The sequence below is a fragment of the Chelonia mydas genome, chromosome 3 (assembly GCF_015237465.2).
Source record: "Chelonia mydas isolate rCheMyd1 chromosome 3, rCheMyd1.pri.v2, whole genome shotgun sequence".
Taxonomy (NCBI): domain Eukaryota; kingdom Metazoa; phylum Chordata; order Testudines; family Cheloniidae; genus Chelonia; species Chelonia mydas.
In genome coordinates this window covers 81,280,206-81,293,790 of record NC_057851.1, presented here as the reverse complement: position 1 = coordinate 81,293,790, position 13,585 = coordinate 81,280,206, and the positions used below count along the sequence as shown (strand labels likewise).

The following is a 13,585-nucleotide window of genomic DNA, read 5'->3' as shown; positions in this document are numbered from 1 at the left end:
GTCCTGACCTTGTGCCCCTCTGGAATGGTAGATCATGCATCTTCTGTTCTCCTGGGTCACAAACAGGTCCCAGGATGGAGACTCCCATTGATGAAATATGCTCTGTACCATGGAATAGTGAATATCCCATTTGTGGTCCAGAGGAGTACTTGGCTGACTATGTCTGCTAGTGTGTCATGAATCCCTGGGAGATGTCCTGCTGACACAATGATCTGGTGACAAATATACCAGTTCCAAAGATTGACAACCTCTATGCAGACAGGGGCGATTGTGCTCCCCCTCATTTGTTGATGTAGAAAGCTGTTAGCATGTTGTGTGACATCACTTGAATATGCCAAGTCTGTGTGAGTGGTAGGAATTGTTTGCAGGCCTCATGGACTGCTCAAAGTTCTAGGTGGTTTATGTGCATCATGAACTCCTGGGGAGTCCACGTCCAGTGCTGTATGTTCATCTAGATGGGCACCCCACAATCTCTCCTCATATTTGGGAGAAATGAAAGGGACACACACACTTGCTCCCTAGTCTCCCACCAGGCTAAAGAAGCTCATGCCCTGTGTGGGAGTGAGACTAACTTATTTGATGTGTATACCGTCTGAAGCCAAGCTTGCAGGCAATGAAGTCAAAATCTTGCAAAGGGTCTTACATGTACAGGAAACCATGTAACCTAGAAGGCTGAGACATGAACAGACTGAAGCCCATGGACTCAGTCTGAGTTGAATGACAACTTCCTTTATGGATTGGTGTCTGGCCTGAGGAAGGTATATTGTAGCACTGATAGATTCCAGTATTGCCCTGATAAACTCTACAGTTTGCATGAGACCTAAAATGGATTTTATATTTATACAGAGTTCCAGTGAATGTGGAAAATGGAGCAGGAACGAGGTTGCTGTCAGTACCACCTGGTGAAATCTCTCAATCAGTAGTTAGTCAAAGTAGGGGAAAACTGATGGTCCAGGGTCTTAGAAATGAGAGACTACTACTGATAGTACCTTTGTGAATAGCCTTGGGTCTGGTGCAAGGCTAAAGGGGAGCACCTTGTATTGACAGTGGTTCAGACCTATAGTGAGTCTAAGGAACTTTCTATGTGAGAGGTAGATGTCTATGTGGAAGCAGGCATCTTTCATATCAAGAGTTGTGATTCACTCGTCTTTATTCAGTGAAGGAATTACTGATGCCAAGGTGGCCATTCTGAATATCAATCTACAGATAAAGATATTGAGCTGTTTGCATTCTAAGATGGGTCTTCATCCTCCCTTTTTCTGCAGGATGAGGAAATATTTTGAGTAAAAACTTTCCCCAGTATTGGAGGCAGCCTCAGCTCTACAGCATCCTGATGAAGAAAGGAGTTTACTTCTTAAATTAACATCCTTTCATCAGAGTGGTCCCTGAAGGACGATGGGAAAGAGGCATTCTATGGTGTAGTGGTATGAATGATGTTGAGAACCCATTTGTCATTATCCTCTGCCAGGCTTGGGAGAAATGAGATAGATGGCCACCAAATTGGGTATCAGAGTTTTGGGTTGATGAATGTAGCATATGGAGTGTTTCACTGCTCTCAAAGGTCCTGTCAAAAATGTATTTTAGCAAAAGGCTGGGGTTGGAAGGAGGGAAGGGGGAGGTGTAGTGGGGCGGCTGCCCCACTCGTGCAGAACAGGGGTTAAAAGCTCACCTGGAGAGGGCTGTGGCTGGGATAAGGGATTAAGAGCAACTGAGGGAGGCTGGCGGAGTAGCTGACCACAGGTGTGGCCAGCTCAATCAGGGCTCAGCTGGCCCTGATACGAGGGCTGGGGGCCAGGAGCTGGAGGAGTCTCACTCTACCCTGGAGTGGGAGGACCTTGCTACCTGGGAATACAGTACCTGGAGCAGAGTAGTGCTGGGGAAGGGCAAGAGGAGCTGGGGAGCTCCAGCCTGGCAACTCCCCAGGCTGAGGCCTTGATAAAGGCCTATGCGGGTACTGGGGCTGGGAGGTGCAGCATGGGGTTATGCAGAGGCAGCTGGTCCAACCTCCTTGCCAATGATGAGTGGCCATGACAGACTGAAGTTTGCCCCAGTGAGTGGAGGCTAGATGATGACTGGCAGTAGCCACTGGGGCAAGGTGGGCATAGAAGGAGGGGGTTCCCCTGGGAGGGGAGACCCAGAGTGTGGGGGTACTGCTGGGACAGAACCCCAAGGTAAAGGGGCACCGGGGTCCAGGAGGGACACGGGGCCTATGGCAGGCGAGACACCGGCCAGCAGAGGGCGCTCCGGAGCTGAAGTTGAGCTAATTTCCAAGATGATCAGCAGGAGGCGCCACACTGGTGAGTCTGCGATCTGCTACAGGGGGGCATTGTACTTGATCCACTGCATCCTCTATGGTGGTTCATAACCACTCTGGGTGGTAAAATGATTACAGTACTGGTTGTGCCTGTGTGTGTGTGGTCGGTGGTATTTCTTCTTTGGAGCTGGAATGTAGATGCCTAGTGAGTGGAGGGTTACACTCACGGAAGGATGCAGGAGTAACAAATCATCCGTCTTCTCACTGAAGAGATTGTTCCCTTCAAAGGGCAAATCCTCCGCTGCAGATTGGACTTCCATGAGGAATCTGGAGGAATGAAGCCATGACACTCGATGTGTGACAACAGCTGTCACCATCCATCTGGAGGCTGTGCCTGATGCAGCAAAGCTCGGAGGGATGATCTGGCAATCAATTTACCCACTGTGCCTGTCCTCCCTAAGGGAGTTTGTCAGTAAATTCTGTGAATTTAGGATAACTAATAAAATGGTACTTGGACAATAATGTCTGACAGTTGGCTATACAAAATTGCATATTGGTTGAAGTAAAAACATTCCTCAAAAATAGGTTTAAGTGTTTGGGCTTGGCTTCCTGATTGGAAGGGGTGGACTTTAGTTTATGTTGCTTGCTCTTAAGTGGAAAAATTGGAAAGAGTCGAGCGGAGGGCAACAAAAATGATTAGGGGACTGGAACACATGACTTATGAGGAGAGGCTGAGGGAACTGGGATTGTTTAGTCTGCGGAAGAGAAGAATGAGGGGGGATTTGATAGCTGCTTTCAACTACCTGAAAGGGGGTTCCAAAGAGTATGGATCTAGACTGTTCTCAGTGGTAGCTGATGACAGAACAAGGAGTAATGGTCAAGTTGCAGTGGGGGAGGTTTAGGCTGGATATTAGGAAAAACTTTTTCACTAGGAGGGTGGTGAAACACTGGAATGCGTTACCCAGGGAGGTGGTGGAATCTCCTTCCTTAGATATTTTTAAGGTTAGGCTTGACAAAGCCCTGGCTGGGATGATTTAGTTGGGGATTGGGTCCTGCTTTGAGCAGGGGGTTGGACTAGATGACCTCCTGAGGTCCCTTCCAACCCTGATATTCTATGATTCTATGAAGTGGCAGCTTGGGCTACTAAGGAGTTTGGGGGAGTTGTGTGAATAAAAATTCTGCTCCCTTGGCTGGCACAAAATGTTTCTGGGTCATAGAATCATAGAATATCAGGGTTGGAAGGGACCTCAGGAGGTCATCTAGTCCAACCCCCTGCTCAAAGCAGGACCAATCCCCAACTCCATTATTTAAATCAAGACTGGATATCTTTCTAAATCATTTACTCTAACTTAACCAGAAATTATGGGCTTGATACAGAAGTTGCTGGGTGAGGTTGCTGCCTGTGTTCTGCAGGAAGTCAGACTAGATGATTGTAACAGCATCTTCTCACATTTGCCAACCATCACTAACCATTTTGCTTGGTATGTCTTATCTATTTAGATAAGCTCTTTGGGGCAGGGACTGTGTCTTCCTATATGTTAGTCTACAACCGTGCACCAATTCCAGCTGGGATCTTTGGGTGCTACTGCAATGAAAATAATTAAAACTAATTAGTAGGAGTTAGCACAATAATATGAAAATATTTGGCAAACAATCTTCACTGCCATACTACTATTGATTTTGTGCTTTATTGAAATAATCAGAGTATTACCTAAGCTTATCAGAATATGATTCTAATTTTTTATGATTTTGACAGATATCTATGTTTATTTTTAAGCATTTTGTATCAGTTTAAATTTTCACAGTTGCCAGAAATTATGGTGGGTCAGACAATAATTATTTAATGACAGTAGATATTGAGATTCAAAAAGTTAAAGCTTTATAACTGCTAAAAAAACAAACTGGCAACATCACGTCAGAATATATAAAGTAAATATCCTTAAACCAAACTAATAAGTTCCCACGCAGAACTGTTCTTACTTTACATATTTGTAAATTTTGAATACCACTAACAAATATTTTTTCATTGTTCTGTGTGTGTATATACAGTGAAACTAATGTTTACTGACATCTACCAATCAAAATCTAATCCTTCCAAACGTAATATTATCTGATAAAATCAGAATGTGCAATTTAGATAATTTAGTTTTATTAAACCATTTTTCAACACCTCAGACTGTTAAGTTACTGCTTGACAATTCAGAACTCAGATACCAAGAAAGTCCTCAAAGGAACACTTTCAACTTGAAATTTAGTCAATTTCAAAACATGAGTTATAAGTACAGTAGTGTTAGATACTATACCTGCCCTGAATCCCTTTCCAGTTTTTATGACTTTAGAATCACATTTTCTATTTAAAAAAAGTCATTTTCTACCCTAATGCTCTCTGAGAGGGTCCAACAAACAAGGAAACTGACAACTGTGTATAATCGGGTTCACTAAATGCTGTCAGATGCATAAAGCAAATAAACTGGAGAAAATAATTTTCCCTTTTAATGTCAGGAACATTAAGTGTTACAGGTAACAGTAGGTAAAATATTTTCATAAGAAATGTGTATTTTAAGTTGATGGTCTCCCTTCATGTGTGCCAGTGCAATTTTCTCACCTCTGTTATTTTTATATTATCGCCTGTATCTGCCATCTTTACTGGAGTTGAACGCTGAGAAACAGCTCCCTCATCTTCTTTATCAGTCCCAGAATCATCCTCAGAACTACTTGACACTGCTTCCTCACTTGGGGGAGGAGGGGCACTAGCAGCTGTTTTGCGCTGCAGCACAGTTTCTTCTCTATTACTTTTGTTCCTATATATTCAAAGAAGAGAGACAGTGCAGACATTTATTAAATGAACACAAAATACTTTTAAATATACCATACATACATTCCTGAATTTTGGTTACCATCTCATTTGGCATAGGGTAGAAGGAGATATTCTACCACATAAAAGAATAAATGGACACAAATCGGACATCAGGAATGGTAACATACAAAAGCCAGTAGGAGAACACTTCAATCTCCCTGGACATTCTATAACAGATTTAAAAGTAGCCATCCTTGAACAAAAAAAACTTCAGAAACAGACTTCAAAGTGAAACTGCAGAACTAGAATTCATTTGCAAATTTAACACCATTAATTTGGGCTTGAATAGGAACTTGGAGTGGCTGGCTCACTACAAAAGCAACTTTCCCTCTCCTAAATGACAGGTTTCAGAGTAGCAGCCGTGTTAGTCTGTATTCACAAAAAGAAAAGGAGTACTAGTGTTACCTTAGAGAAGTCTCTAAGGTGCCACTAGTACTCCTTTTCTTTTCCCTCTCCTGGAATTGACACATCCTCATCAATTATTGGGAGTGGATTACATCCACCCTTATTGAATTGGCCCTGTCAACACTGGTTCTCCACTTGTGAGGTAACTCCCTTCTCTTCATGTGTCAGTATAATAATGCCTGCATCTGTGATTTTCACTCCATGCATCTGAAGAAGTGGGTTTTTCAATCACGAAAGCTTATGCCCAAATAAATCTGTTAGTCTTTAAGGTGCCACCAGACTCCTTGTTTTTGTGGATACAGACTAACACGGCTACCCTCTGATACTTGATACCTTCTGAACGTCTTCTGTTATTCTTAAGGGAGGGCTCTGCTCACCCTTTGAATCCCCTATTTTTTCTTTTCCCAGGGTATTCACTATTTCTGTACCTCTTCTCACACAGCTGAATGTCTGAAGTCATTTTCATGACTGCCAGCTTACCTCCATTTTCTGCTCAGTCTCTTTTTTTCATCCCTACTTTTTCTTCTTCCTTCTTTCTAAACAACTTTATGTATTTTTCGTGATTGAACCTGGCATTACCAAACCTTGTCATTCTCTTGATTGTCTTTCGTGATTGAACCTGGCACTGAACTTGGCATTATCTTTCGTGATTGAACCTGGCATTACCAAACCTTGTCATTCTCTTCCCAGGTCTTGAAAGTTTAAAAACAAAGCCATAAAACTGCTTGATAGTGCTAATGACTTTCCTCCTCCCCAACAGTGCCACCTTCTCCCTGGTCTTAAAATGAGAGAACTCCCTTTAGGCACTCCATGCTCACATCTTCAACTGTCTGACATTCTCTTTTGGATGTTCTATAGTGGTCTTAAACTCAGTTTTGGAGAGACTGGCTCTATCATCTTTCCTCCTTCTCCCTCTCAATCACCTTGTGTCTTCAATACCACTGACACCTCCACTCTTTCTCCTGTTCCTAGGTTCACAACCTTGGTGTCATCCTTGACTTCTCTCCTCCTTCCCCTTTTCCAGTCTTTATTTCTTCTTTTTTAACCATCAATATACCCACTTTTTCCTAACTACACACTTTCTCACACTACAATCCTTGAAAAGCTTTGCCTGCCATAGCTAGTGTCTCCCTCATTTCAATTTATAAAGAACACTGCTGATAAACACATCTTCTTCTCCATTTCCTCCCCGATCATGTCAACGTCTCCTTATTGTTTCTATACAGAAATCTGAAGCCACCTTATAAGGGATCTTTCCAGGCTAGATGATAAAGAACAGAGAGTTTACTATTCTGTCCTGTTTTCTTTATATTAGCCCATTTATTCAGCAGAGTGTGCACTCAAGAAATAAGCTACACCCAGACCTGAAGACTTTTTCTTTGATGAATTTCTATGGCCTGCTGAAACAATGGAGATTAGAGTTTCTCAAAAACAAACAAATTAAATTAGAAAAAATAATCCAAGAATTGTATAATGGAAAGTGTACAGACAATTAAATATATGGGTCACTACCAGTTCTCCCTACTATAAGCTATATACAAATATTTTTAAAATACATTATTATATTGCAATGTTCTTAAACATGGAAATATAAAAATGTGCAAAGGTGAGAGGAGGGAAATTCTAATAAGCCTCTGAATAACTGATTTTTCATATAAAAATGTCTAATTTATGAATTTTTTTTTTATTGTGAACAATCTCAGAGTGCTTTATACATTGTGTATATGTATCACCTCACCCATCATTAAACATGCAGTCACCTCTGAGGTGGAATATGGAAGATATTTTATAAAAGCAATTTTACACAACTTTTTATGAAGGAAAGTAATAAATAAGAAAATTTAAGATGAAAATATTATAGAAGTACTAACAAAAAAAACTATGAGTATAACAACACTGCCACAGAATCCACACACCTCCTCCAGCAATATCTGATTCTACTCACATCCTGCTGTGCTTTTATTTATTTGCTGCTTCTTCTCTGGGCTTCATATGAAGCATAACCAGAACTAATGTTTGGATTAACCAGGCACTATGGCTTTATAATGGCAAAAACATTAAAATCCACTGCTTTGTATTAGGGAACATCTTTAAATGAACATTCATACAAGATTAAGATTGATAAATTAAAGTATGCAATGAGCAAGGGAATAAAACATTAAGGGATTGGATTCTTGGGTCTGTCCACTTGGTATATGCAACAGTCTGGGAAAAAGAGGTGGGTATAAAGGAGTCTCTAAGCCATCACTGTTGCTTCCTTATCCCACGACCACTGGGCACAGGTCCAGTCTCAAAAAATCAAGTTAGAGCAGTTTTGCAGCTGTTCTAAGTTCCGCTGGCTACAACAGCCCTCAAAGGGTCAAGTGGTTAGTAGGGGACCACTGGAGTATAGCAGTGCTTCAGTCATGCCCCATTTTCCCCAGCCACACACTCAATTGTGGCACCAACAGAGGTTGGCATAAAGCTGTCTATGTCAGCTTTAAGTGACACAGGAAATCATCAGGTACCCATTTAATTCAGCTTTAAGGTATGAATGTTTAGGGACTTTTCCTGGTTCTCAATGGCACTGCAGAAGACTGGACAAAGAGGATGGTAGCTGAAGGAGTTATTCAATGCAGATCTGTCAGATGAAGAAAGTGGAAGAAACAACAAAAGCATTTGCTGGTACTTACAGCTTAGCAATTGGTAAAGGATGTTCCACTTTAATGACTCCAAACTAAGTTCAGGACATCCTGACTCGGTAATGCCCTAGAAATATGGAACCAACAGCATGGAACTGTTGTAATACCCTTGGCAATTTAGTGCTACGCTTTGGAAAAAGCATACAATTACTCTGGTCTGTCACTCACAGCAGACTAGGCACACTATCACTTCTTGGGATTTCTATGTAGAGCGTAAACATCTTGATAACCTCTTGTAGATAGCTACCACTAGTAATTTTCCCCTTGGAAAATTACAATAATGATGTGTTTTGCAAATGGATTTTTAAGACTGAAAACACAAGGACAAAAAAGGATACTCTACTTCATCCAATGTTTTAAAACAGAGTTCAAGCACACAAGCTCATGAGGATATTTAAACTGGGAAGACCAGAGATCTTAGAATGGATCCTTGTAAATAAACAGAACAAGTTGTTCTGCTGTTTGAAACAAATCAATATTTAGATACAGAGTCAAATGATTTAATAAGTAACATTACAAAAAAATCAAGGAGGAGATTGGCAAATCAATATACAGTTCAGAGATGCCTCAATAAAATGTTAAGGTCTATTGCATCAAATGAAGGTACAGTTAAGTGCCTTTTTCAACCAGTAGCCACTGTTCCTTTAGAAAATAAAATTAACTGTGTGCTGCTCTATAGTTGATGTTCCATGCCAAAAATATGAGACCTCACAGAAATGTCTGAACAATGTATTCTTTGTTTGGGGACACATACATATACTACCCGTAGAGAGGAAAGAAAATCAAATTAGCTTGGAACTGTCTAATACAAAAATTGGAAAGAGCAAAAGAGCAAAATCTACTAGATTATGCAACCCATCGGGTCCTTATTTTGAAAGAACAGGAAATTCTTTTTCCACTTTCATCCTTATGTCTTATATCTTTTCATCCTTATGCCTTAATATAATATATGGCTTCTAAAAAATTTTCATAGAAGAGCAGATACCTCAGAAGTTAATATAACAGCATGCAGTCATAGCATTACTGATATGGCAAATTATCTACACTAATGGCTTTTTTAGGTCTAAAAAAACCCCAAAAGGTTACTAACCTTTCATAACTTGTTCTTTGAACATTCCACATGACCATTCCACTCCTGCTGGTGTGTGTGCACCCCGTACAAAGTCATCAAATTTTTCCCCTCAGTGGTACCCATTGGGGTGGCTTGAGTACCCTCTGTTGCTGCACACCATTGCACGCTGATATAAAGGGCCCAGCCATCCCCAAGCTTCCTCAGTTTCTTCTTGCTGGACACCTCCAATGCGGGGGGCGGGGGGGTGTCGTGGAATGGACATGTACAACATATTTTGAAGAACATTTACAGAAGGTTAACAACAGTTTTTTTCTTCTTCGAGTGATTACACATGTGCATTCCATTTTTGGTGAGTTACAAGCTATACAGTAGAAGGAGGGATCAGAGTTCATGTACACATAGACAGGTGTACAACTCGTCCAAATTTAGCATCATGTCCAGAGTACTGAGTGATGGCATAATGAGATGCAAACACGTGGACTGAAGATCAAGTCACCATTCTACAAATTTCTTGGATAGGAACTTGTGCAAAGAATGCCACGGAGAACCCTTGCAATCTTGTGGGATGTACCATCACTTTGCTCAGCAGGGAAATGCCTGCCAAACCGTAACATACACGAATGCAACAAGTTATCCAAGAAAATTCTTTGTGAAGAGATTGGGAGGTCTTTCATTCTATTTGTGGCAATGGCCACAAATAGTTGAGTAGACAAACTGAATTGTTTAGTCCTGTCCTAAAATGCCAAAGCTCTCCTAACATCTAAGAGTGGAGGTGTTACTTCTCTCTATTGGCATGTCGTTTTGGGTAAAACGTATCATAGAATCATAGAATATCAGGGTTGGAAGGGACCCCAGAAGGTCATCTAGTCCAACCCCCTGCTCGAAGCAGGACCAATTCCCAGTTAAATCATCCCAGCCAGGGCTTTGTCCTGTTACGTAGATTGTAAACTGACAGGTTTCTATGAAAATGAGACTCTAGAGAGAAATCTCAGATCACAGAAATCTCAGATGAGGGTGCAAGTATATTTTCTCAAAGATTATATCAGGTGGTTCAGATGTCCGAGCGGGAAGTTCAGCCACCCTCCAGGCTGAAGTGATAGCTACTAAGAAAGCCACCTTCAGTGATAGGTGCAGTATGCGCTCGAGGCTCAGATGGAGGCCCCATGAGCTTTCATAGAACTAGGTTCAAGTCCCGGGGGGTGGGGGCTTATTTGAGGCTACAACCTATCTAGGCCCTTTAGAAATATGATTGTCATATCAGGTAGTGCCTGTTCAGTAGACTCCCCATTCCTCTCTGAAGACACAGAGCATGAATGCCACATATACAATCTGGAAACAGGGGTGGGGGACCCCCATGGGTTCCAAAAAGGCTACTGGACTGGTGGTGAGCCCCAATGACACCCCTCAACCACCCAGCCATACGCCTGATGGTACTCTTGCCAGAAGGTCCCTTTCAGGGTAGTAAGACCAGCTACAAGGCTGGGAAATGTAGGAGCCAATCTCTGACTCAGAGGAGAATGAATCTCCCTCTGCTGACCAAGGGGGAGCTGCTCCTGATGGTGCCAGAGACCAGTTCTGTGTCAAAGTAGAGCCAACATTGCAGGCTTCTCCTTCAATGGTATCATTGCGCATGAAGGCTGAGGTAAAAGAAATTGTCTTGGTACCAAGAGCTGCACCGATGCTGCTGGTGCCCATCTGTCTTTTGATTCCGAGAGCACAGTCTCTTGCACCACCAGAGATACCTGTGCCGAAAGGCTCACCAGATCTCTTGCTACTGCAAAAGCCTCCAGCATGGTTGGTATCGAGATGTAGAGGGCACTTCTTCAGGCACTGGACTCAAAGGTACCTGCCTTGCTGCCAGAGTCAAGGGAGCTGGATTCTGCAGTGCCAGAGAAAAGGAGTATTTGGTTTTGGTTGCACTCTACTTATTTCCACACCTAGAGGACTTCAGTGCTGGCGACCTTCCTCTCTTGACAGTCTGCTTATTGGGGAAGGTATATGATACTGCACCTCAGGTAACATAGGAGGCACATCCCTAATTGATGCTGAGGCACTAGGAGCTGAGTTTGAATGGCCAGGCTCTGACAGAGGTCGCAGGGACAATTTCTTAAGCAAAAACTTTAGCCTGGCTTCTGTGTCTTTCCTGTCCTAGGCTTAAAGTATTTACAAATCTGATAACAATCCTGAGTATGGGCTTCGCCTAAACATTTTAAGAAGTTTGAATGTGGGTCACTCCTTGTCATTGGCCTAATGAAAGAGACACAGGGTTTGAAGCCCGGTGACCAAGGCATCCCTTGGTGCCGAGAAATGGAAAAACCCCAAACTGGGTACTGAGAAAGAAACTTATCCTATCTACATTATTAGCTAAGTATTAATCAACTAGTAAACTATCCACAACTAATTTACAACAAGCATACTGACAGCACTAAGCAATTCCAACTACTGTCATGTGGCAGAAAGAGGGAGCTGTGGGATCTTGTAGGTGGCTGGACCCTTTATACCAGCACCCAGTGGCACATGGCAACAGAGGGCACTTGAGACATCCCAGTGGGAAAAATTTCTTACAACTGTGAGTGGAGTGCATGTGCAAACCACCAAGAATGGAATGAACATGCAGAGTCACTTGAAGAAGAATGATGATACTGTTCTTAAGATAAACATTCAGATCAGATCTTCAGATGGTCTTTTAATTTTATATTAGAACGCTGAAAGCAATTCTAACTTTAATTTCTGGTGTTACATTCTCAAACTCATGACTATCAGCAGGCTTTCTTTTTAGAAATTTATTACACATTTAAATATTTATTATACTTAAATCATACTGCAAACACATACACTATGCTTAGAACATACATATTTATTAGAAAATACACTATATTACAACATTCCATCAATAATATACTATCTCATGTAACATCTGCTTTTTCCTACAACCTTAGATATAACCATATATCATCTTGTAATTTTTGTGCATTCTTTTCTGTATTCACTAATTCAGTCATTATGATCCTGAATATATTGGACTTTTTTATTCTGTAGTTTCCCTTATCTCTATTTCTTCTAAAAATAATGTTGTTAGTACAAGTGTACCATACATTTTCTTTTTAACTCATCAACACGTTTTTTTTAGATTTAGTTCAGGGGAGAAGACAGTTATTTACAAAGTTGCTTTAGATGCAAATTAATGTTTGTTATACGTGCCAGAAAATGTTCACTATTATTCTAAACTATTCCTAATTTGTACTATGTCTCAGTGTGTACTCTCACATAAGCAATTTCATAAATTCTGTTTGTCTGACATACGCAGGGCAGTACACAGTAATACACGATGCTACCGATGCTATAATAAATATAGTTAAGGCCTGATTCAAAGTCCACTGAAGTCAGTAAGAATCTTTCCATTTACTTCAAATAGGCCTTGGATCCTTTATACTCTCTTTTTGAGTACACGTAGGTACTTGGGTTTTAGCCTTATGCCTCAACTCAAGAGCCATGTATGGCTTATGTGTCCCCTTCAAGTCATTGCTCATCTTGAACTAAGTAATTATGCATTTTGTTGTTAATTGCATTGTACTCTACAATGTTCATGTTATTATGCCAATAAAATATCTTAAATTTCATATTTTATATGCAAATCTTACCCCACCACTGATTTTCCAGTTTCATCAGGTTTCCGCACTGTAAATGGACTTGGATCAATTCCAACATTCTTGGGCATGAAATCTCTGAAATAGGGGGAAAAAAAAATCAGCCATAAAATAAAGCTCAACATGTGAAATATACTTCTGAAATTATATTTTGTCAGGTTTTGCTGAAAATTCTTCACATCTACAAGTCTGAACATCCTGTAACATTTAGTTCTGAATTTAAAAGTTGTTGTCATGAATTAAAAAGGATTGTCTAGGTTAAACTTTGATTACAGGTCTCAAACAGTCATGGAAAAATTAAAAAAATTAAAATCCAAAGAGATTTAAGAAGCCTTCAATTGTACCACACAGACCCACAAAACATGATTATGCACAGAGTTGTCACTTGTGAAGTAGGGTGGGGGTAATGGAGACCCAACAATGTTATTTTCATGATGGTGTTCATGACTCTCAAATTAGTTTAAATGGCCATTTTAGAAATCGTTTCCACAAAAGCCATTAGCCAAAGCATGCATGGTCAAAATATTTTTTAAAATACTCAGTTGGCATGATCCAAGGTGTCATGGCTGCCAGCTGGAAAACACTCCAGCTGATTGTTTTAATCAACTCCAAGTGCACACAATCTTGAGATAAAAACAGAACATATCTGAACAGACACATAATTTTTCT

At 40.9% G+C, this 13,585-nt stretch overlaps 1 protein-coding gene across 5 annotated transcripts in view; it reads right to left on the bottom strand.

Annotated features, from left to right (window-relative positions):
• Nucleotides 1-13,585, bottom strand: part of FIG4 (FIG4 phosphoinositide 5-phosphatase) — a 161,106-nt gene that overhangs the window by 53,847 nt on the left and 93,674 nt on the right. For all 5 annotated transcript variants that reach the window (XM_037894611.2, XM_037894614.2, XM_037894612.2 and 2 more), the window contains 2 exons: nt 12,911-12,994; nt 4,860-5,055 (listed from right to left, as the gene is read on the bottom strand). In XM_037894611.2, the coding sequence (XP_037750539.1) occupies nt 4,860-5,055; nt 12,911-12,994 (280 nt within the window). The remainder of the gene's footprint in view (nt 1-4,859; nt 5,056-12,910; nt 12,995-13,585) is intronic.